The sequence below is a fragment of the Podarcis vaucheri genome, assembly GCF_965113315.1.
Source record: "Podarcis vaucheri genome assembly, chromosome: 6".
Classification (NCBI taxonomy): domain Eukaryota; kingdom Metazoa; phylum Chordata; class Lepidosauria; order Squamata; family Lacertidae; genus Podarcis; species Podarcis vaucheri.
Genome location: NC_138764.1, coordinates 28,163,872 through 28,189,847, shown reverse-complemented (window position 1 = coordinate 28,189,847; position 25,976 = coordinate 28,163,872). Strand labels below are relative to the sequence as shown.

The window sequence follows — 25,976 nt, the reverse complement described above, 5'->3', positions numbered from 1 at the left end:
TTCAAAGTTGCATTACATTCACCACATGCATACATTCGCGAGCATACATCATAGTCGTCCAGAAAACCACAGCAACGGGGGTGGGGGGAGGGAGAATAGAGTTGCATCTGGAAGAAATATTTAATGGAAACATCTCAAGTGCATTTTTTTTCATCCCCAGTGGCAATACTGTCAGAACAGTAGTTCCCCTGGTATTTTTGGCACTCCCTATTCCACTCCCAGCCAAACCCTAGATGTCATAGTGTGGAAAATCAAATAAAGTGTTTGAGACACAGTGGACAAGTTTCCAGTGAAATCTGGTTCAGGAGAACGTGTTAAGAACGGGGTGGGTTCAAGCTCATTGCAAAATACTTTCCCTTCTGCTCCTAGTAAGGTTTGATTTTGGCCGTTGCTGTAACTACTACTTCTTTGAATTCTGAAATATACTCAAATGCGAATTTCATGCTCTTTATTCAGCTCATAGTAGCAATGAATGAAACTTTTCCCAAAACATCTAGCTATATATACACATTATTTACACAATGGGCCCCGCGTGATTGGCTAATTCCGGGCTGCTCCTGCAGGCCAATCAGGTTGCTGATTCACTTCATCCAGGAGCCTGATTGGTTGCTGCTGCAGGCCAATCAGGTCACTGATTCACTTCCACATGGAGCTGGATTGGGTGGCTCCTGCAGACCAGTCAGATTGCTGCATTCTGGATCCTATTGTTCTAGGATTCAGCTCAGTGCATAACAAATTCACTTGCCATTCTAATAGGTAGCTTTGACCTGGGTTACAGCAGTGCTCTGGGGTGGCATTATATGAGCTGGGGCAAGACGATACAGTGGGACCTCTGGATGCGAACAAGATCCATTCCGGAGCCCCATTCGCATCCTGAGTAGAACGTAACACACAACTGTGTATCTGTGCGTGCGCGGGTCGCATTTTGCTGCTTCCGCGCATGCACGTGATGTCATTTTGAGCGTTTACGCATGCGCGAGCGGCAAAACCCGGATGTAACGCACTCCATTACTTCCGGGTCACTGCGGAGCGTAACATGAAAACGCTCAACCTGAAGCATATTTAACCCGATGTATGATTGTATTCCTGGGCACACAGAAAGCACATGCTACAGTGAGAGCTATGGAGAATGCATTTCACTGGAGATATTAAGATGGACCCATAAAGCGATGTGGCATTAATGCAAGGCCACTACAGCTGAGAATTGCTGAACTCCCAAAGTATCACTCAATCCACTTAACCCAACGTATACCTCCATCTACCTTGATGAGATGTACATCCTCCCCTATTTGTTCATTCCCTCTTTAATTTTTCATTCCATCCAGGATTTCCTTCGTTGTGTCAGTCACCTGTAAACGGAATAGCCATATGAGGGGGAATGTGTTGCTGCTGCTCCCCTTAATTAATCAGATGGCCAACAGCTCAGGAAGGAAGGGATTGTGAAGTATTTTTCTTAAACCCTCAAAAGTTTAAACAGCCAATTGGAACTTAGAGAGACAACTCTATTCAGCCACAGCAAAGCTGGCCAAGTTCACAACTTTCCATAGCCACTTTTGAGCTGTAAATGGGTGAGCAGAAGAATAAGTTGCTTCTCAGGGACCTATAGCATTTAGAGTGAGCTTGAGGCTAAAATGTGCAAAGATCCACCTCATGCCCAGTTGTGTGCCATCTTTGAAATGCCCTGGACAGATGTGGCACCTAAATTCTCCTATTTGTTAGACCAGCACACCAATGGCTCACTATTCCAATAAGTATTTACCTCATACCAAAATCACTACATTCTTTCTAAGGTAGGGTAGACCTTTCTAAAGGGTAGGCTGTATGAATTGTGCATTGATTTGTAATGATTTGTTGGGTCTCTGGACCGTAATAAAGATTGATTGAGGTAAAGGTAAAGGGACCCTTACCATTAGGTCCAGTCACGGACGACTCTGGGGTTGCGGTGCTCATCTCGCTTTATTGGCCGAGGGAGCCAGCATACAGCTTCCGGGTCATGTGGCCAGCATGACTAAGCTGCTTCTGGTGAACCAGAGCAGTGCACGGAAACGCCGTTTACCTTCCCGCCGGAACGGTACCTATGTATCTACTTGCACTTTAATGTGCTTTCAAACTGCTAGGTTGGCAGGAGCAGGGACTGAGCAACGGGAGCTCACCGCATTGTGAGGATTTGAACCGCCGACCTTCCGATCGGCAAGTCCTAGGCTCTGTGGTTTAACCCACAGCACCACCCGCGTCCCTACATGTGTGTCCCTACATTCTTTCTACATGTTTGTAAATTCCTACAGCTATTCTTAATCCTATTGCTGCTGTTCTCAGTGCTAAATAGTTGCATCCAAAATAAAGCATTTACAGGCAGTTACGTTGTTTCTCTAATGAGTCACTGGCAATTTTGCTTCCTCCTTCTCTGTTCAGCAGTGGTACTATTAAGTTCTACTATACTAATGTCAGGGAACTGCCATCAGTGCCGGAGGGAGAGAGCAAAAGCCAGAGGGATTCCAGAGAGCGTCCAGGGATCGGGAGAAGCAGCCCATCTTCTGGGGAAGAGAATCAGTGTAGCACCAGTGGAGAAGGGGGGCAGGTGGGGGAAGCAGCGAAGCGGTCTCATGACTCCTTGCCTGGGACCAGCGGGGAGAATAGGGGTCCTCCATTGCCCATGCCCTCCTTGCGCAGAAGGCTTTCGCTCAGAGAGAGTAGGAGGAGACTAGGCGTCAAAGAGCTTCTTTGCTGGAAGAAGTTTAAGAAACGCCCACTGACGGATTCTGCCAGCGATTGAGTCAGCCACGGGTGAGTGGCTGTCCGGACAGAAAAGGTTCACTTTGGCAACACACCCAGGTGTGTGCACGCAGCCGGGGAGATAGACACCTGCTTACGCACGAGCAACCCCTAGAACCATTACAACTAAGCTCCAAATTTTGCTGGAATGCTTCACTCCGTACCGCACGTATCATTTCCCCCCATACTTTTTAGAACACAGATTCCACTGAAAGTTGGGTAGAAAAATACACCTCAAGTGTTTGAAGCAACAACATATGTATAATACATTATATAGTAGGGTACTGAAGCCACACTGATTATATACTAGGGTACTGAAGCCCTTCTGAGATAATGCCTATTTCCTTCAGCCAATGTATGGAACAATATTTCTTTTTTATTCAAACACAAGAAATCCATTAGTACCTGGAATGTGTTTGGGGAAGATGAATTCCAGTTCTAAGGAATTATGCTTAAATCTCCCTCTGCTAGTCATCAAACCCAATGATTATATTTTCAGAGTCAACATAATACTGTAAAATGAAACAGCAGAAGCAAATCAAGCCTGCAGTCTTCATCCTGTTCTCCCATTCTCAAATAATTATGTGTTTTGAAAATTGAATCTCACTAATATTAGCATGCTGCTATCACTGAGGTTGTGAGTTCATGTGTGTATTGTATGTGCTTGATAACTACATCTTCCAAATCCAGTTCAGATGTTACAACTGAACATAGAGCATAACAAGAGCTGAAAGTAGAGTCATGCCACCAAGTACAGGTGACTCCCCATTTACACAGGGGTTATGTTCCAGGCCAGAGTCTGCCTAAGTGAAATGCATGTAAGTGAGGAGCTTGCTACAGTAAATACAGCTTCTCACCCAACAGCTATTAACCGGGGTAGTGTGGCAGCAGTGAGAGCTCCCACATGCCATTTTGAAGCACTTGGAGTCTTTTTCCTGGACTTTTGGCTCACTGATGTCCTTTTTGGACTCTGAGAGGGCCTCCTCATGAGCCACAAGGACCTTCCAGCTCTCACCTGCCATTTCAGGTAAGCAATCATTTGTTTGTTTGTTTCTTTGTTTACCAGCACCATGTGTATATGCATTCACGCACAAGACAACCGTGTGCAAGTAAGGGAATGCCTGTAGTCACACCCTAGATATCTCATGCAGCAGCTAGCCCTAACCTTTGCCATCCACACATAAAGTGAACATCAACAGGGAAGAAGCCTTTGCATGTTGAAATGTACGTCCTATATGTGGGTGCCAGGAAGCACATATTCGTAGCACGACCCCACTCTGTGCTCCTGAGTTTGTCAAAATGGGAGCTATATTGCCTGAGTAGGGTTGAACTGATGGTCTGCATGTGTGATATGGGCACCACAGTTCAAATATCACAGGCAAAGGGGTGAGGAACCTGTGGCCCTCCAGATGTTGTTGGACTACAACTCTCATAAGCCCCAGGCATAATGGTCAATGGTCAGGGATTATGGGAAATGGCAGTCCAACAACATCTGATATCCTTTCACGATATCCTTCCAGTTTCCCTCAAAACTCCTCAGATGTTCCACCTCCCAATTCACTTCAAATTTCACTTTGGGAGAGGGGACCCTACAACTGAACACCACTGAGGATTGCTTGCTATCCTTTTGTGGCTGTGTTTTATCACCAAAGGATAGTGCTCAAATTTGCCTTGAATTTTTGAGGGCAACTTAGAATGTGTGGAATTCATAAGGATGAAGTAACTGTATACTTTCCAGGAATTAATGTGGCTCCAAACCAAAGGAGGACACATTGTTGTTGTTGATGATGATGATGCACGACTTGTCTCCAGGCACTGCAGTCATCTGCAAGGCATTCCCACACAGCAGGGTTGATTTTGCCAGCTCTCATGTTTGCAGACATCTTTGTAACACAGTGCTGGTTTGCCAATGGGCCTGGTGCCTGAAGCCAGCTCCCTGTACATCACGTCCTTGGGGATCTTGCCATCTTCCATTATTATTATTATTATTATTATTATTATTATTATTATTATTAGCCTTGCTCATGACCTCTGTGTGAAGCAAAAAGACTTAACTAAGCACCACCACATCTATTCTTACAGCCTTTCTTTTCAGCTTGGAATATTTTCACTGGCAGATGATAGGCTTGTAAAAATCAGATGCCTGAAAACATAAATGTCCTCCAGCAGTCTGTTAAAATAATATTTCTAGGCAATACCTCCTATATAGAGTTCAGTCACCCATATACATTTCTCTAAACAGATGTGTTTCAGTCTTCTGTATAATCCTTCTTCCTGGCTTTTAAATAGTGGAAAAATATACTTCCTTTTGCCAAATCCTCTCTAGTTACTGGAAAGATTTATGAAATAAATAAACTTCAGAAGGCCAGAGTCATAAACAAGAGTTCTTTCAGGGCCACCTTCGCCTCAACTGCAAGGAAGGCTGCAATCCTGCACTTATTTACAGACATGGACACTTCTATCTTATACATATTTTCCTAGAAGTCAAGAGCCAGCACACATGTTATAGGCATCATGTGAAAACTGCTGGAAATGGCTTCCTTGTGATGATTTAGCCATGCTGTGGCCATAACATGTAACGGGAGCTATCAAGTGACTCTGGTGCCCGGCCCAGAAAATTTCTATACCAATGTGAGGCCTCTTAGTAGGTGACTGACACCAACATAAAAAGACTGCATGCCAGGCACCTAAATGACACGATGGCCCATGCTATATTTTGTTGGCATGTTGGAGACACAGGCTGTTTCCAGCAAGCTCCCTGAGATGTTTGCAATGAGTGTTCTCAGTCTCTATGTGCCACGGATTAAGGCAAAATAAGCTTCCAAGTAATTCAGCTTTGGATCACAGTCATCCAGCCAGGGTGATTTATCTAGAAAAAGAGGTGCCAGAACGCACCATGAATGCCTCCCTTGTTCCCTTATAATGGCAATGGCACCCACCTGAGAGGTGCCACAACTGAGTTCCAGTGACTTCTGGCTGAAAAAAGGCCCTGCTTACAGCCCAGTCTTAAGTTTACTTAGACGTAACACCAGCTTTGAACATTCAAAACAAACAGAGGGAGAGGAAGCGCAAGAGGCGGCGCATGCATATTCCACACGCAAAATGCACCTCCACAGAGGAATATTCTTCTGCCATTTCTACCTCTGCATTGCATGCAGCACCCTGTAGAGGAAAATACGTAGGCTGAAAGCTGGCTATTCAAATAAGCCACAGAGGTGCTGTGCATCCCTCTCCCCCTGTTGAAAGCCAGCTACCAGACAGCCCATACCAACTGCCAAAGAATCTCAGGGAGAGTAGTCATTTTAACCCAAATAAAATCCAGTCTACTGTGTCATATTGCCAAGAGGCAGGGAGAATTATGCCACACATCATGCACCTGTGAGGTATAAAATGGGTGATAAAATGGCTGTCTCCATTTACTGAATTGGACGGGTGTAAAATGCTATCTATATGGAACCTTAAAGTGATTCTCTCTATGGTTGGTTGAGATTGAAAGACATTTCACTTAGAAAGATCAGTCTTCTTTTTTTCTGAGGTATTTCCTTCCACAAGCTTCCCTCTGTCCTTTATTTTTTGTGTGTGTTCCACATCTCCATTTACGTAGTTTATTAATGAGTAGCAAATGTTTGAGAGAAGCCCCTTTACTGACTGGTAGCCAACCCTATGCAATCTAATCAAACTGAGCTGCATTGTGTTCAGTGGGACTAAGTTCAATGCCAGTCCCAGGTAAGTCCCTATGATTAATATATTTTTGAAGGAAGTTAGGGTGGCGCTGTGGTCTAAACCACTCAGTCTCTTGGGCTTGCTGATCAGAAGGTCGGCAGTTTGAATCCCTGCAACGGTGTGAGCTCCCGTTGCTCGATCTCAGCTCCTGCCAACCTAGCAATTTGAAAGCACGTCAAGTGCAAGTAGATAAAGAGGTACTGCTCCAGAGGGAAGGTAAACGGTGTTTCTGTGTGCTGCTCTGGTTTCGGTGTTCCGTTGCACCAGAAGTGGCTTAGTCATGCTAGCCACATGACCCGGAAAAATTATCTGCGGACAAACACCGGCTCCCTCGGCCTGTAAAGCGAGATGAGCGCCGCAACCCCATAGTTGTTCGCGACTGGACTTAACTGTCAGGGGCCTTTACCTTTACCTTTAGGCTCCTATTAACCTCATGATGGGCTATCAACCACCCTCAAAAAAGAGTGAAATAACTGATATATTATATATTAATAATTTCCTCCTATCTCACTCTAATAAGAACAAGCAGGAAACAAAGACCCCAAAATGACAGGAAGATCAAATCAAAAGGAATAAATGAAAAAAAGAAGTGTAGAATTTTCCAAAATAAAAAAGGAAGGTAAAGTCTTTAGGACTCATGCAAAAAAAAAAAAAGTCTTTTTCTAACTGCTCTCTTAAAACTCCTTTAATGATATTCCTGCTCCATAGAGACAGAACTTGCAAAACAGAGCTATGGTCCATGAGACCAGAGCTATTAATTTACTTCAACATCTCTTTTTGGATTGGTCAGTCCAGGTAGTATCAGTTTCTCTTATTACAATCTTGACTTATCAATCACATCAGAGTTCTCCCTTCTCCCTACCTTGGTATTTTCCTTATACAGTGAACTTAGAGATATTAGTTTTGTTTTTAGCATATACCTGCCTGCAGTGAATTTTTTTTATGTCTTAATCACCAAGGTGCCACAAAGCTTTGGGCATCTCAACTTTGCCTTGGGCACCATATACAGATTCCACTTCACCTCAGACAAGTCTAGAATCTCTCAGAAGCACCCAGATTCACCCAAATCCACTGTGCACCCCTAATGAATATCCAATCTTAGTTGTGGGAATTCTCCAATTAGTAGGAGTGCAAATTCCAGTTACCTTAACAAATTGTTTTTTTAAAAAAAGATCCTTATGCCTAGGCAACTGTGAAAGAAGACACCATCAGTTTCTCACAGCAACAGAAACTTTTGAGATTGGTTCAGTAGGAAACAAAGACATGAGCTATTGAGAAAGATATTTTTGGCCAAAACGTGTTGGGCACATTGTATAAATAAAGAACTCATCCCTTTTGGGGCATCTGTGAGATTAATTTCTCTTTTTTTGCACATCAGCCATGAAAGAAAGCCAAGTGTTCTTTTCAAAGTAAGCTGGCCTTCTAAATGTGATTTCCATAAGCCTTATACTGATATAGTCCTAGACAGTTGAGATGAATGCCTGCAGTTTTCTTCTTTTGCAAGTACTGTATTCACAGACAAAATCTGCTGTCTGAACACTTACCTCAAAAACTTCCTCATCAAGAATCCTTGTTCCAAAGACTGTGATGCCATTGGTGTCAACAACTGCTCGGTCACTCCTGCCAAGTGGTTTCGTGGTTTTCTTCTTACAGTCCACAATCAGAGTGACGGATTTCTTCTCCACACTAATGGCTACCCGATGCCACCTAGCACAAGAACATAACTGATTTTGGTAAAATAGGAATGATTTTTTCCCCAAAGAATGTTTGCAAATACAGTGGAACCTCGGTTGTCGAACATAATCCATTCTGGAAGACCACTTGACTTCCAAAACGTTCAACAACCGAGGCACAATCGCCATTTGCCAATTGCAATGAAGAAAATGGAGAAACATGCTTTGGAAGCTGTTTGACTTCTGAGGCACATTCGAAAATGGAAGCGTTCACTTCTGGGTTGTTGGCGTTCAGAAGCTGAAATGTTCGATTTCTGAAGCATTTGACAACCAAGGCTCCACTGTTCCAATAGTTAAGGGGGGGTGACCTATTATATTTATTCAAAATATTTATTTTCCATCCTACTCAGCAGGTGAGGCCTGCTGAACTTCACTGTCAACCACCCTACATTCACTGAATGTCTGCATTCAATGGTAAAGGACCCCTGATAGTTAAGTCCAGTCGCAAACGACTCTGGGGTTGCGGCGCTCATCTCGCTTAATAGGCCGAGGGAGCCAGCGTTTGTGTGCAGACAGTTTTTCCGGGTCATGTGGCCAGCATGACTAAACCGCTTCTGGTGAAACCAGAGCAGCGCGCGGAAACGCCATTTACCTTCCCACCAGAGCGGTACCTATTTATCTACTTGCACTTTGATGGGCTTTCGAACTGCTAGGTTGGCAGGAGCTAGGACCGAGCAACGGGAGCTCACTCTGTTGCAGGGATTCGAACCACTGACCTTCTGAGTGGCAAGCCCAAGAGGCTCAGTGCTTTAGACCACAGTGCCACCCATGTCCCTCCATTCAATGGTACCACCCACCACACACTCTACTGTAACTGTGCATTGTATGGGAAGATCAGCAGTGGTTGGAAATCTGGCCTTGAAGGAAATTTGTTTGCTATTACTGAACTTGTTGTTGAGGAATTCCTGATAAGCTTCCAATTTTCTATAGAACACAGTTTGGGGAGGGAGTGGTGGACTCCTGGTCTGGATCATCTGGCTGCAGGTATTAATTCTGTCCACCACCTTGGATGCCATATCCACCTTCATTTTTCACTTACTTTCCATCAGCAATGTTGACCGTTCTGAAGAGGGGATAATCTTCCGGCGCAGGCTTCCCATTTTGATCCTCATACAGGAAGACAGGCGATCTGCCCACCTCAACACCAACTTGCTGGATGCCTTGTTCATTGTAGACAGAAAAAAGAAAGGACTGGATCCCTTTTTTAGGTTTCACTGTAAATAGTATCGAAAAGTCTTCAGGGAAGTTTCCACCTGTCGAGAGAAAAATGCAGAGTCACTAATCTTGTGGAGAAGAAACGTCCTACACCTTAGGACTGCTTGGTCACATCCCATGCCCAGGCAACGCTCTGGCCCTACTCTGTGACCTCCTCAAGTGCTTTTGCCTTCTGGGTTGTGTCCTTCATAAGTGATTACGCCTCTCACTTGCTTGCCTGGATTGAGAGTTATGCGTCTGAATTTTGTATAGTTGGAATATAGTCAATTTACAGAGGTAGGAGTCAATGCAGTTGCCCCATTAACTTTTTGCCTCTGGCCCTAACCTCTGTTGCCATGCGGCCCCCAGAAGATTATGTACAAGGGAATGATAACCTTGGACTGAAAAAGGCTCCCAGCTCCTGACCAAAGTGAATCAAACTTTCTATTACTTCTCTTGAAAACAAGTGCTACAAAATACGGAATGCTTCTTTCTCTTAAAGCATTGTACATTCCTTCCTATTCATTCCGCTCTACAAGCACTTAATTGTACGGCCACTTCTGAACCTCAATCACGATTTCTTTAAGTGCTGCAAAGGGAGAATAATGAAATCCCAAGTCCCATTAAAACCAATTGGGCTGAGAAACTCATTTAGATGAAGACTCACATGATGAGATTTTACATCACCGCCTTTATTGCTTGTTCCTTCTTATTCTGCGATATGATACATGTAACCTGTAACTCCTTTTGTTCTCTATTCAGTTGCAGTTGTTACTGGTTGTTATCTGACAATGAAAATTAACTTTAAAAAGCGATGGGGCTCCAATACCATTCTTGATCTTATTCACATGAAGTCCCCTCAAGTTCAGTAGAACTCACCTTTAATCAAGTAGGCTGCAATGAAACTGTGTCACGACAAAATAAATGGAACTTACTTGTGAGTAAGCATGATTAGGACTCGAGTGTTGGTCTCACTGATTTTAGTGTGGCTTGGGCAAGCCTAATATTGGTCACAATCATCCATCTTCTGATAACCTAGATCACTGTAATGCACTCTACATGGGACTACTCTTGAAGACAATCAAGAAGCTGCCATAATTTTGCATGGTGCAAATTTGCAGAAGCTGCACTTACTATCTATATGCTACCAAACCCAATTCAAGATGTTGGTGTTAAATTATACAACCCTAAATATATATGGACCCATATAGGTGAAGGAGCATTCAGAGGTCATATTCCTTGTCTTTGCATGTGTGATAGGTGCATGTGTGCTCATATGATTTGTGTGTGTGTGTGTGTGTGTGTTGGTATGAGAGTGAAAGTGGTGTGTGTGTGTGTGCTTATGGAAGGTTGTGAGATCAAGTTTCTGTGTATTCCTGGTGTACACCTTTGGTTATTTAGATGTTTCTGAACTCCAGCTCCCACCAGCTCCAGGCAAGTATGGCCAATATCAAGGAATAATGAGAACTGTAGTTCAGCAACATCTGGAGGGCCAGATGTTCCCCATACCTGGGTTATGCATATGAGCATAAAGCCCTGCATTTATTTATTGCTAAGCAGCAAACTGGCTCGACTGCTTAACATCAAAAAAACATATTAAGTGGCTTACGGTAAAAGATAGAAAAACATAGCATGGTGTAAAAGCAACTTATCTTGCTGGTTTCCTTTCTGCCCAATATTCCAGCCTACCATGATAATTTTGAATGCTAATTCCATCTTCCATAGCATTAAGCTAAGTGTCATTTGCAAATTTGATAAGCACCCCCTCTACACCATGCGAGTCAGGGGACCTGTGGATGAATGAAATAGCAGTGGAGAGAGCTATTCCTGTTTTAGACACTCGAAGTCCTTAGTGCATCTCGGAAAAGAAGGAGTAGAGCGAGTTCATTTTTAAAGCCCAAATTAGAACCGCTTAGCATCCCGGTGGGATGGGCTCCAACCTAATTTGCATTTGAGCGATATAAAACTGCTGGGGCTGAATCATAAAGTGGCTTTGTGGAGCTTAAACAACATTAGATGCTCTACAGGTTTCCAATTGCTTAAGCTCCTTAAAACCGCTGTAAGTGAGAGAGGGTTTAAACAGATTATGCTCACGGAAGGTTTTGAAATATTCCAAGCCATTTGAATCTGTCTCTAACCTTGGATACAATTCTGGAAATTTGACTTGTAAAACCTTTCAGAAAGAAAGGCAAATTTAAGGGCAGAAGCTACAGGAGGTGGGAATGGCTTGCTTGATGAACTGAGGCCATCGTTTCAAAAACCTATGGATTTCTTTCTAACCCTATTTGTGTTTCATCTGTTTATTCATGAGGCATAATTGTAATTATTTATTAATGCATACATTTTCTCCAAAAACCCCCACAAAAAACCCCAACAGCCTAACTTTATTACCATAACATGGCCATTTGTGAGCTACCCCAATATGGAAGCACTTCAATCACAGAAGTTATATGAAAGTTCCTGTTAGTTGGAAGGAATTTATTTGAGGACTCCTCAAGGCTTAAAAGGGCTGCCAGCCTCTGACTTATTCAAAATGAGAATGAAAGCCAGGTATTGTGTGCAGGGCTTGCAGGAAAGTGGTTCTTATCAATTGTAAGCTGTAGGATTTTATAATTTGTATGGGGGTCCAGAACCATTTCCATTACATGTGGTGTATCAGCACCTTCTCCTCCTTTCCCTAAATATTTGTTGTTGTTTTTCTATTTCTATGGGTTTTGCCCCTCCTCATTTCACCCGCCCACCCCACTTTCCCCCATCCAGTTCTCCAAACCACCTGCTCTTCCCCTTACAGCTCACCCCACAAAACCCATTACAGCTTGTCCAACCCCCACCTTTTTACACCAACATTTTACCCCAAACCTTGGGTTCCCAGATATTGTTGGACTACAACTCCCATCTCCCCCAGACAGCTTAGGCAGCAGCCATGGATGACAGGAGTTGTAGTCCAACAACATCTCAGGACCCAAGTCTGAAGAACACAGCTTTAGACCAACCGCACATTAAGTGATAACAAAGAAACAAATGTGCATTGTATTGGAAGCACTTTATGTTGACACATACAACAATAGAGCATCCTACATGTGAAAGCTATTTTGTTCACAGCTGAAAATGGATATGCTCAGCATCCTACCTTTTGGCACAAGTGACTGCAAAAAGGAAGAAAAAGCTCAGACCTGCACGAATGAGGGCCAGATGGACGGAGAGCTTCAGACTTGAAAGGAACTGAACACCTGCCTTGTCTGAACTGTTAATCTAATCTAAAGGATATGCTGAGAATGTTTAAGGCAGGTGGCACTAATTCATCTAGTCTGGGCATGTGCTTTCAGGCTGCTAGAACAAACTGCAGATAGAAAACCCTGTGGGAAGGTCATGGACAGAGGTTTTGAAGCGTTCTCCCAAATTGGGCAGTGGATAGCATTATCTTTACTAGATTGAGTTTTTTAAAAAAACCAGCAACTCCCAAATGCTTACTGTGGAAAACAAGGCTTTATGTATTCCTCCAAGCTCAAGTGAGTATCTGTAAATATTAGCATCCTTTGGCCACCAAAATATTAAATGCAATGTTTGTCATTCAAAAGCTGAATGCCTTTATCTCAGCCTTAAGTTCACTGATTTCAACTTTGATATGTCCTGCCAACCTAGCAGTTCAAAAGCATGTCAAAGTGCAAGTAGATAAATAGGTACAGCTCCAGCAGGAAGGTAAACGGTGTTTCCGTGTGCTGCTCTGGTTCGCCAGAAGCAGCTTAGTTATGCTGGCCATGTGACCCAGTAGCTGCCTGGGGACAAACGCCGGCTCCCTCGGACTATAGAGCGAGATGAGCGCGCAACCTCAGAGTGGGTCATGACTAGACCTAATGGTCAGGGGTCCCTTTAGCTTTACTTTAACCCTGCATATCATCCATTATCTTTACTATGCAGTGGTACCTCGGGTTACAGATACTTCAGGTTACAGACGCTTCAGGTTACAGACTCTGCTAACCCAGAAATAGTACCTCGGGTTAAGAATTTCAGGATGAGAACAGAAATTGCGTGGCGGAGGCGCAGCAGCAGTGGGAGGCCCCATTAGGTAAAGTGGTACCTCAGGTTAAGAACAGTTTCAGGTTAAGAACGGACCTCCGGAACAAATTAAGTTCTTAACCTGAGGTACCACTGTACAGACTTAAAGAAAAAAAACCAAACACACAATCCTCTCAGTGTCTTCCTGTAAAAAAGCAACTTTGGTCCTCAAATGGTCTTCAGAATAACAACTTGATACAGCTCTTCAAGCTGAAACAAGTAACTGCAAATATTAGCATTCTTTTGCCAGCCACATATTAAATGTGACAGTTTTCATTTGAGAGTTTGAAGGCATCGCTTGAGCATCATATCTCAAACTTTGAAATGTGAATGGAATTTCATTTTGTGTATCCAGTACACCCAGGCTGGATTGAGAGGGGATGCAGGGGAGCGTATGCCCAAGGCAGCAGGTTAAGGGGTGGGGGCAGGCCGAATGGAATCCTATATGGCAGAGAGGAGGCATGTTGAGTGTGCCCAGGACTGACTCCTCTTTCACGTTCCTTTGAAGGCTAGAATGCTCCATCCATTCTCAGCCAGCCTACTCACTTTCCTGCATGCAATACCTTCCTGCCTATGGCTGCAAGACAAGTGCTAACATACTAGGCTGCTGTGATTACCACTGTATACAAAATCTGCATCAGTATTAAATACAATTGCATCTCACCTGCCAAACATTACTGAATGTGCTGTCAAATATCAAATGCTAAAATCAGGTATCATGGTACCAGAACTGCAGATATAAAATGTTCTAAGATATTCAGGAAATAATTTATTTTTAAAAACTCATTTTTATTTCAATTTTACTGCACAAACACCCACACACCCAGATGAAAATGAAAATTATAAATGAACATACAGAAAGAAGAAAAAATGAAAATTACAGACACAAATATGAATAACGAAAAAGAAGAAAAGATAAATATATCGTATAGTACTAAGGTCCAGTATAAATAAGAAAAACAATATAATGGAATGGAAAGTCAACCAGAAGAAAAGGTGAAATGAAATATGGTATAATTATATTCAGGGAATATTTTAGTGTTATGCCTTGACTTAGCTCAGCACTGGAGCAGAATGACCAAACAAACAAATAAACAAACATATAAAATGGTTGTTTGTTTGAAAACAACAGCAGTCCCCTTCCCAGAAGCCCACAAGTTTGTTTGTTCATACTAGGTCCCGATTTGGCTTAGCATGATGTGCTCATGAGGGCAGTATCAGATTTTGTGAAGTTCTATGACAAACTGAGCTGGTTCACATGTAATGTTAAACCATAGTTAACAAGTAGTTGTGGTTTAATGAAAATGAGAAGCATAGTGGTGCACAGTACTGATTATCACTCACTTCGCTCCTTCCTCTCTTCTGTCTTCATGAGGCAAGAAATCAGAGGCATTGTATGTGAACAATCACTCGTGGTTTATTCCCCCCCCCCAAAAAAAAAGAGACAAGTGGTAAGCCAGGAACAAATGTGGAAAGAAACAGACCACAAGCACTCACCTTTGGTTTGTTTCTTCACAGCATGACAAAGACAGAAGCAGGGGAGGAGAGTGACAGGCATTAAGCCATACACACACACACACACACACACACACACACACACACATACACACATATATATATATATAGCTATGGTTGAACATTATGCACAAACCAAGGCTTTGTCAGGTTTGGGTGACATGACAAGTAACAGTTAATTATTTTTTTAAAAGGAAGAAAACTCTTCCAAACGCTTCCTCGTGGCCACACCAGAGAAGGACAGGGGTTAGTCACAAGACCTGAGGAAGAGTAGGGCTCAGTCACATAACAATAAACCATGGCTTGTCATGATTTAGTTTACCTTCGGTATTAACATTATTTTGCCCTCCACTTCCTTGTAGCTATTATTCTGCATGCCATAAGACTACCCTGTACTGGAGTTTAGTGCTCTCCAGTTACATAATTGTTTTTAAAGGTAGAATAATTTGTTCAGGTAACAGGGGAGGTAAACTCATTGACAGCCTTAAAGTGATAATGCGGTGTTCACAGACGGTTTTGTGCTCAGTTCATTAAAGCATTCACATTCTCTCCACTTCTTTTGTTCAAGTGGAGAACTCTCTCTCTCTCTCTCTCTCTCTCTGTGTGTGTGTGTGTGTGTGTGTGTGTGTGAGAGAGAGAGAGAGAGAGAGAGAGAGTGAGTGCGTGTGCGTGTTTTCTCTTTTCCTCCGCTGTTCAAATGGTACCCCCCCCCTACTTCTTCACCTGCATTCCCAGAGAGAAAAGCTCTTGAGGCCATCTGGGGGGCAGAAATGTTAGTTCCTCAGATTAGTTCTAACACCAGAAATCCTACAAATGTCACAAAAGAAGAAAGGGCGGTGAGCGAGGAAGACAGAGCCAAAGGCTATTTTAATTTAGGTAACTGCCAACATACAGCATAATGAGCGTGTTTACTCTGGCAACCAAAACACACGCACACACAAACACAAAACCACCAAAATGAGCAGCTTCCATATCGCTGCCAAACCTACCAACTATATTACAGTGCCGTTCTGAAAAAATAAAAACCACCAGCAGCAGCCTAACTGCAAGTTAACACAAGACTTATTTCCCCTCAAGGGAATGTCTGTTCTACACTCTCCAGCCCTGGCTTTGGCAGAGGGCATTTTATTCTCTGCTAACAGCTTCTAAAAGGCAACGGTCCAATGACCATTCAAGAGCTTTCAATGGCAAGGTCACTGTGATTTAAGACTGAGTGACAGCTCCGCTCTACCATCAGTTCTTATTTGTGTAAGCGAGCCTCTTCTCAAAAAAGAGAGAGAAAAGCTCTCTAGCTAGGGCATTAGGTGGCAGGAAAACCCTGATAAAGCAAGGAGGCTCTTTAATACTGTCGGAGAGTGACCCTGAAGAGAGTGCCATTGTTCCTGAGCGACTCAGAGCTCGTTTTCAAGGGCAGCTGCTGCACAGGCCGGCCGAGAGATGCTGCTTCCTCAGGAGGAGACAGTTGTCAGGTGGCCAACACTGAGAGAGAAACTCGGCTCGCATAGGGCCAGGAAGGCTGACTGCTTAAATCCCATTGGAATGAATGGGATTTCAGTAGCAACCACCATGCAGGACCGCAGCCACTAAGTTGTAAATTCCAGCATGTTCAATCTCATTTTTCTTCTCCTCAGGCTCGCCAACTGCTCCTTATTTCAAGACTAATATAGTGGTACCTCGTGTTAAGTACTTAATTCGTTCCAGAGGTCCGTTCTTAACCTAAACTGTTCTTAACCTGAAGCACCACTTTAGCTAATGGGGCCTCCTGCTGCTGCAACGCCGCCAGAGCATGATTTCTGTTCTCATCCTGAAGCAAAGTTCTTAACCCGAGGTAATATTTCTGGGTTAGCGGAGTCTGTAACCGGAAGCGCATGTAACCTGAAGCATTTGTGACCTGAGGTACCACAGTTCCTTCTTTAAAAATACAAAAAGTTAATACTATCTCTGTACTTCAGGCAGATATACTTTCTGGTCTGGTTACCACTGACAAGGTTACCCTCTGTGTCACAAAAGCTTATCCCCTACTAAGGCATACCCTCCAGCATTTCTCTGATGAAAATAGGAAAAAGGTAAAGGACCCCCTGGATGTTTAAGTCCAGTCAAAGGCAACTATGGGGTTGCGGCGCTCATCTTGCTTCAGGCCAAGGGAGCCGGTGTTTGTCCACAGACAGCTTTCCAGGTCATGTGGCCAGCATGACCAAACCACTTCTGGCACAATGGAACACCGTGATGTAAGCCAGAGCACACAGAAACACCGTTTACCTTCCTGCCACAGTGGTACCTATTTATTTACTTGCACTGGCATGCTTTTGAACTGCTAGGTTGGCAGAAGCTAGGACACAGCAACAAGAGCTCACCCCGTTCCAGGGATTTGAACCACCAACCTTCTGATTGGCAAGCCCCAAAGACTCAGTGTTTAGATCACAGTGCCACCTACATCTGATGAAAATAGGGACATCCTATCCATACCCTCCAACATTTCTCAGATGAAACTATGGATGTCCCGTTCTTCTTTTCTAGAAAAGGAGGTGCCAGAACTTACCATGAACCACCCTTGTTCTCTTAGAATGGCAATGGCACCCTTTGTGGCCCTCCATATACTATTGGACTACAGCTGTCATCATCCCTGATCACTGGCCATGCTGGCTGGTGCAGATGGGTCTTGAAGCTCAACAACATCTGAGAAACTATGTGTTCCTTACTCCTGACATCATATCCTGTCTATAATCTGAAAACAGTACAATCCTATACATCTCTACCCCAGAGGAAGCCACAATGAAATCACTGGTGCTTAAGAATAGAGTCTAAACCAGTTTTCCAGTTCCATTACAATGGGAAACTATGATTTAATTAAAAAATCCAGAAGCCTTCTGTTGCAAAGGGAAGAGGTGGTGGTTCTAATTCACATTATTTGATTCTAAATTGTCTGCAATCTACAACGTAATTTGTCGTGGTGCCTGGATAACTTTACCAGAAAGAAAATGAACTTTCTATATCATCACTTCCTGTGATGCTTTAATGTACAGTGGTGCCTCGCAAGACGAAAAGAATCCGTTCTGTGATTCTCTTCATCTAGCGGTTTTTTCATCTTGCGAAGCAAGCCCATTGACAGATTAGAGGATTAGCACTATTAGCGCTATTAGCGGCTTTTAGTGGCTTATCGGCTTATTGTATCAGCTGATAAGCAGCTTAGCGACTTAGAAAGGGGGGGGGAAACCCGCGGGAACTCGCAAGACATTTTCATCTTGCGAAGCAAGCCCATAGGAGATTCGTTTTGCGAAGCACCTCCAAAACGGAAAACTCTTTCGTCTAGCGAGTTTTCCGTCTTGCGAGGCATTCGTCTTGTGGGGCACCACTGTACTTCCTAAGGAGGGGTTGGGAACTGTTCCATGGTAAAATGTAGCCACACAAGCCCCTCTATCTGGCCTTTGGGACTCTCCTCAGGCTACACATCAGAGCTGCATGCTCCTTGAGTGCTTTCATTTGTCAGGAAGCTGACATTAAACTCTGATAATGCTTCTTTTTTTTCCTGAATTGAGGCTGGACAGGGGATGAACGAGTCTACTGTACGAAGGTCAAATTTATATTTGGCGCTCTGCTCACTTTGGCCTTTGGCCCCATCCTCTACTCATATGGTGCCCCTGAAAAGCTGTCCAGAAGGGAATGTGGTCCTCAGTTTGAAAAGAAATTCCCCACCCCTGTTCTAAAGTGTTGGTTGATTAAATAAATGAAATCGTAAGCATAGTTTTGGGGTGTCATAAGCTTAAAGACAAAGCCAATAGCCTGTAAAAACATAAAAGATCAACTTCGCCAAAAAATAAATATTGCAACTCACAAACAGCTCCCCTCACCTGGGTACAATTGTTTGGTTGGAGCACTGAGTTGTGCGTTTTTTGAAACTCTGTAGGCAACATCTGATCCTTTGGAATTCCTTCTGTTTATGCAAATTCCTGCTGTTTTTGATATTCCTTCCGGTGAATTGTGAAACTCTAATGCTTTGAGCACGTCGACTGGTTCAGCTGAAAAACAAAGAGAAAAAAGACATTATTCACACTCCTTCCAAAATATTGCATTTGCTCACTTCTTAGAAACTGAAGTGATGTATTCAGGAGCATGTTCAGGGATTAAACATCATTTTGGGTCACCAAAAAAAATATCTGGTGGTACAAAGCCTATTAGCAAATGTCCAATAGGTCCAACAGCCCCTGAGCTCCCTTGCTTGCACTATCAGAAATTAGGATCTCATGAAATAAGACTGGTCAGAGTCACAACAAATGCGGAGGCCAGTATCCCTCCAATCCACTAATCTCCAACCTCTCTGTCTTTTTCTCCAGAAACAGATGCAGCAGAAGGAAGGTTATCAGGAAATCAGATGTGGAGTTAGGAAGATAAGACTGTGCATACTCGAAACTAATATGGCAGAGTTGGCTGGAAGAGAGAGGAAGTCTAAGGCAAGAGTCTGAAGGCAGCCCCGTTTAGGGAAGCTTTTAATGTTTAATAGATTGTTGTATTTTAGTGTTCTGTTGGAAGCCGCCCAGAGTGGCTGGGGAAACCCAGCTAGATGGGCGGGGTATAAATAAATAATTGTTGTTGTTGTTGTTGTTGTTGTTGTTGGTAGAGCAACGGAAAGAAGGAAGGAAGGAAGGAAGGAGTAATCAAAGGGTGACAAAGGTCCCCTGGATTTAAGAAATCTCTCTTATTTTAAAGGGGAAGGTCTTTCATCCAAACTATCATAGACCACTTTAAAAGCATTTTTGCTTAGACCCCAGGAGAAAGATGTCTTATAATGTACCACAAACTTTACATTTATCAGGGTGCCATGAAGCAGGAGCCGTGTGGAATCTGTGCCTCAAAGAGGTGAAGTCAAAGAGACAAATTTACCTCCACCGCAAACTTCAGCAGTTTTTAGACCAGAAGCATTCCACAGGAGAACAGAGAAAGGATCAGGGAGGGGCTAAGGCACTTCTAAGATGAGCAAATTCCCATATGGGTGCAACACTGAGGAACTGCTCAGATTTGGAAGCTGCACTCCTGGCCCTGGGGAACAACACAGGTTGTGCCGCCACTACAAGACAGTCAACTCTTACAAATTGTTGGGCAAGGAGCATGCATGACTAGCGCCATCTTTTGTACGGCAACTACAATTTATTTGTTATTTATTAATTAAATTTACACACCATCCTTCTTCAGAATATCACAGGGCAGCTTACAGTATAAAAACACAAAAATACATAACATATAACCACCACCACCACCCCATACACATTGTTTAATTAGCCAAATGCCTGGGAGAAGAGGAATGTTTTTACTGATGCCTAAAGATATGCACCTAATGGACCCTTTACCTTTAAAAATATGCAATGAAGGCTCCATTTGAAAACCAAGGCACAGCTTCCAATTGGCTGCAGGAGCTTCCTGTACTCAAGCGGAAGCCGCATTGGATGTTCAGTTTCCAAAAAACGTTCACAAACCGGAACACTTACTTCCGGGTTTGCAGCGCTCAGGAGCTGATTTGTTTGACAACTAAGCCATTTGAAAACCAAAGTACCACTGTATAAGAATTCCTTAACCTGAAGAGTAACACTAAAATGTTAACGAGGAGGAAGACAAGTAGTCATAGATTTGCCTTTGAACAGATGCAATGATAGCTAACATCCTTGACCATTGGCCATGCCAGCCAACATTTAGAGGGTACCACATTGGCACAGAAACCTGGCACAGAAGAAATCAAACTGAGAAGAGACACAGCTACAACAACCAGGAACCCAATTTTGGTAAACCACAGAAAGAAGTGTATACAGAAAACATTTCCTCAGTGAAAAAGAGGAAATTTGAAACAAGTCACGTAGCATGCTATCAGTTTGGATTTCATTCAGCAATCCACCCTTCTGCTCACCACCCTTACCAAAATGATAGTTTTATCATGCTTTGTCATGGTTTTCTCTCTAGCTGGAAACTGAGGGCAAGTCATGGATTATATCACTACTGCACTGAGCAAAATCCTTCCAAATGTAGTCAGGAGGAAAGGGGTGATTTCCGGCAAGAAATTGGTGCATTTCCTCATGAGAATCCAGAGCACATTCTGAATAAAGAATAGCTGTTTTTTTTCCTTAAAAATGCAAGTAGATAGGAAAACCAGAAGCTGACTGCACGTAGACAGTATTCTTCAACCTTGGGTCCCCAGATGTCATTGGACTACAGCTCCCAACATCTTGGACCATTGGTTAAGCTGGCTGAGGATGATGGGAGCTGTAGTCCAACAATGGCTGGAGACCCAAAGTTGAAGAACACTGAAGGGAAATAATACGTCAGATCACTGGAACTTGAAAGATAGAATTCTCTTGGTCTTTCCCTAGTCTGCCACAACTTAAGATGTTTCAGGGGTTTTTTCTGGCTGCAGAAACATATGCATAAACCCTGGGTTGGCCTGTGCACCCGCATTTGTCACTCATCAACATTAAGCACCAAACTACATGCCACAATAAAACCCACTGTTACAAATGCGTGCTGGAATTAGTTACTTTCAGCTCAGTGGCAGAGCACATGCAGAAGGTCCCAGCTGCGATCCAGGTAGCAATGAGAAAGAAGAAGAGGAGTCTGGACTTGATATCCCGCCTTTCTCTCCCCTGAAGTAGTCTCAAAGCGGCTAACAATCTCCTTTCTCTTCCTCCCCCACAACAAACACTCTGTGAGGTGAGTGAGGCTGAGAGACTTCAGAGAAGTGTGACTAGCCCAAGGTCACCCAGCAGCTGCATGTGGAGGAGCGGGGAAGCGAACCTGGTTCACCAGATTACGAGTCCACTGCTCTTAACCACTACACCATGCTGGCAGAAAGACCTGTATCTGACACCATGGAGAGCTCCTGTGACTGGTGAGCGTAGGCAACTGGTGCAATAGATGTTCTGACCACCAGGCTCCTGAATGACTGAATAAATGAGCAACACTTGCTAAACAGGACTCTGAATATATATATTTAAAACTGCAAGGTTAGTGTATCCTGTCTAAGGATGGATATATCTGTCGATTTTGGTTTCTCATTTTTCCAATCTTAAATTCTGTTTGCCCCATTATCATGTCAGTTTGACATTTTGGTAATATATGCACTTTTACACAATTTTGACTATAGTTCACAGCTTTCAAGCAATTCTTTCCAATGTACTGTATGCCAGTATGCTATTTTCCCTAATATACACATTTTGGTGTGAACCTTTCTCTAATATACACATTTTGTACCCCCCCCCCATTTTAAAACCGAAGAACTGCACCACAAAATTCTAAGGAGGACAAATTTCAAAGCATAACTGTGTTTCTATTAGCATATTGGTTCAAGAAGTGAAAATTCCCTGCACCCCTATCCTATCTCCCACTCACCAGTTAGAAATAAGCTCTTAGAAGAAAGCAGGTGGCAGCAAATCCTATAACCAAACTAAAGTCCTTTCTGTACCCAGTACTCATCACAACCAGCTTCTTTCACAATAAAAGGAGGTATCACCTTGGGTCCCATGGCAAACTCGAGAGTTTAAAGTTTAACCCATTTTATCCCCAGAGCAACCCTGTGTAGTAGACTAGGCCTAGAGAAAGTGGCAAACCCAATGCCATCCAGTGAAATTCATGGCTGAGTGGGAATCTGAAGACAAATCTCTCTAGCTGAATTCCAGCAGTCCATTGGTTATTTGGCTTTCAATTCTGTAAACAGGTGCTGAAAATTGTCCCAAAGCACAATTGCTTACTGAGGCTCCCCCTGCATAAGAAGATTTAACTGATTGATTAATTAATACTGGCTTAGGGGGATTGTAGTATTTTTACAAGGAATATGCATGTACATTAACCAGGGGTAACAATTTTATGGATTCTTAATCTGGAGACTGGATTAGGAAATTCTCAAGAGACATTCCAGCTTTATGATGCTATGGCTGTGTTTATAAAAGCCAGTCTCTGTAGCTTTGATCCCTTTAGATATATTGCATCTAATCAACATTCAAACCAACCAAGTTAACCACTGGCTAGATAACGTTGCATAAAATTAAGTGAAGCCTTATCCTAGGCAGGACATAGAAACCTTATTATTTATACATCAATATTCATTTGCTGCAGATATGGGGAAGCAGTGGCCCTACAGATGTTGTTGAACTCCAACTCCTATCAGCCCAGTCAACATAGCCAATGATGGAGTTGCAGGTAACAGAATCATAATATCATAAAATATAGAATCAATGCCGGAATCTCAACTAGATCATACAGGACTGATGGTCATCCAACCTCTGCTTAAAAACCTCCAGTGAAGGAGAGTCTACAACAGGATTCCTCAACCTCAGCCCTCCAGATGTTTTTGGCCTACAACTCCCATGATCCCTAGCTAGCAGGACCAGTGGTCAGGGATGATGGGAATTGTAGTCTCAAAACATATGGAGGGCCAAGGCTGAGGAAGCCTAGTCTACAACCTCCTGAGGGAATCCATTCTGCTATCAAACAGCTCTCACTATCAGAAAGTTTTTCATGATGTTTAGTCAGAATCTCCTTTCTTGTATCTTGAAGCCATTGGTTTGTGGCTTACCCTCCAGAGCAGGAGAAAACAAGCCTGCTCCATCTTCCATGTGACAATTGTAAATATATTTGAAGATGGCTATCACATCATTGTGGTCTAAACCACAGAGCCTAGGGCTTGCCGATCAGAAGATAGGAAGTTTAAATCCCCACGACAGGGTGAACTCTTGTTTTTCGGTTCCAGCTCCTGCCCACCTAGCAGTTCAAAAGCACGTCAAAGTGCAAGTAGATAAATAGGTACCCCTCAGGTGGGAATGTAAATGGAGTTTCTGTGTGCTGCTCTGGTTAGCCAGAAGTGGCTTAGTCATGCTGGCCACATGACCAGGAAGCTGTCTGTGGACAAACACCGGCTCCCTCGGCCTATAGAGCAAGATGAATGCCGCAACCCCAGAGTCGTCCGTAACTGAACCTAACGGTCGTGGTACCTTTACCTTTATCACATCTTCTCTCACTCTCCCATTTGCCAGTCAAAACATACCCAACTCCCTCAACAATTCCTCATAAGGCTTGGTTTGTTCCCCATCCCAGTTTTAGTGATTCGCTTTATTCCCTCAGCAGAGATGTCAAGCACCAGTGAAGTGAGAGGCTGGAGGGGCACTCCACACAACCAAGTTCAGATGGCAATGAATATGGAAAGTATTATTTTTCATCACAGGTAATGGTTGTGTGAATTATCATTACTCGTGTTCCTACTTGCTTGGAACTACAAAGGTCTATGGAGTATAAATATATGTTCTATGTTGCATAGATCCCATTCACATAGAAACTGATGGTTTACCTGTACCTAAATATATGCCCTATACGTTTTGATCAAAAACAAACTCTTTCACACCACACCCACTGGTGGCAAATGAAATTTAGTATTGATATAGCAGTATATTGACCAAAAAGTCACAGTTCCTTAACATTGCAGGTACTGCAGTGTAACAGGGACACTGGTAATCAGACAGACTAATGCAATCAGCTCCATGTCTGAATGCAGCCTAAGTGTGCAAGAATACAAATAAATTAGCACCTTTTTGTTCTCTTTTCTGGCCAGAAGCCATGATTTTTGGAGAGGAGGGGTAGCCTCCTTATGAGATAGCATTCCCATACCTCACGCCTCTCAGTGGCCTATTTGTGACTTCATTCGTGTTGAAATTCACCACCCGAGCTCACTAGGAGAGGATAATAATAATAATAATAATAATAATAATAATAATAATAATAGTAATTTACTGCTACAACAATATAACAATCCTAGGCATGTTTACTCAAGGTTAAGTTTGTCTTGCCATAAAGAAAGCAACCAGAACTAAATGGCAAGCAGCTTTCTGAGCACCAGCTCACTGTAGCAAACAAAGAAAAGAAAAGATCTCTTTTCTCTTTTGCCTTCCAACTATACTAAAAGCAGTTGTAAAACTTCAAGCGAGGCTCATACACTTTTAAAAGACATCATCATTTGCCTTAAACTTGAATTAAAACAGAACAAACAATTGCTTAGAATCCTAACACTTCATAAAATAGTTGAAAAGAGTACAAATGCCTTTTCTCTCTTAGCTTAGATCTGATATCAAAATTACTATGCATTTTTCTCCCCCCCCCCCCCTTTCCATTCTAGCATTTCATAAATCTGCATGTCCTCTGTCAGGAACACATGGCAGCAAACCTGGAATTATTCAGCGCAGCGCAGCGTATAAGCCAGCCTGAAGGCTGATATCAAAAGCTGCTGAATTTGCGGCCAAACCTCATATTGCCTTGTGAATGTTCTAAAGACACATGTTCCAAGTTTTCCCTATCTGTCAATAGATTTTTATGAATTTCCTTCCATCTGGAAATTAAAAATGCAGAAACAAACAAACACAAAGAAACCATAAAGTAATTCAGAAGATTTTGCACAATTCCCAAGGAAAAGTTGAGTAACGGAGGGCAAGTTTTCCTGAAAGACGATTTGGGCAGCTCTACCCATTTTCCCCGTGCAGTATGTAGCTGTGGGAAAGATGAGGTGGATGGCCCTCTGCTGTGTATTCTCAGTTCACTCAAGTTCAGTTGCTGAGGTCCACTGAGGAAGGGTCATTGGAAATGTAAGGAAAAAGAGGGTACCTTTCATAATATGTGGTGGAATTGTAAAAAGAAAAAGGAATTCTGGGAAATGATAGATAATGAACTTTAAAAAATTGTTTAAAATAACATTTGATAAAAGACCAGAAGCCTTTCTCCTAGGAATTACAGGTGCAGATATACCAAAAGATTTGAGAAGAATATTCATGTATGCAACTACAGCTGCAAGACTGCTCCTTGCCCAGCAGTAGAAAGAGGAGAAAAAGCCGACAAAAGTGGACTGGCAGATGAAATTATTAGAATATGTAGAGATGGCAGGGAAAATCAGAATTTGGGAGGATCAAAGCTTCAAAAGGGAATGGGACAAATATAGACTGTATTTTAAAACAACAACAACACTGT

The 25,976-nt window shown here is 42.9% G+C and overlaps 1 protein-coding gene across 4 annotated transcripts in view; it reads right to left on the bottom strand.

The window, feature by feature from the left end:
* COL11A1 (collagen type XI alpha 1 chain) overlaps positions 1–25,976 on the bottom strand; it is a 260,917-nt gene that overhangs the window by 210,669 nt on the left and 24,272 nt on the right. For all 4 annotated transcript variants that reach the window (XM_082227699.1, XM_082227697.1, XM_082227696.1 and 1 more), the window contains exons 2-4: positions 18,842–19,009; positions 9,268–9,481; positions 8,040–8,202 (exon numbers count right to left, since the gene is read on the bottom strand). In XM_082227699.1, the coding sequence (XP_082083825.1) occupies positions 8,040–8,202; positions 9,268–9,481; positions 18,842–19,009 (545 nt within the window). The remainder of the gene's footprint in view (positions 1–8,039; positions 8,203–9,267; positions 9,482–18,841; positions 19,010–25,976) is intronic.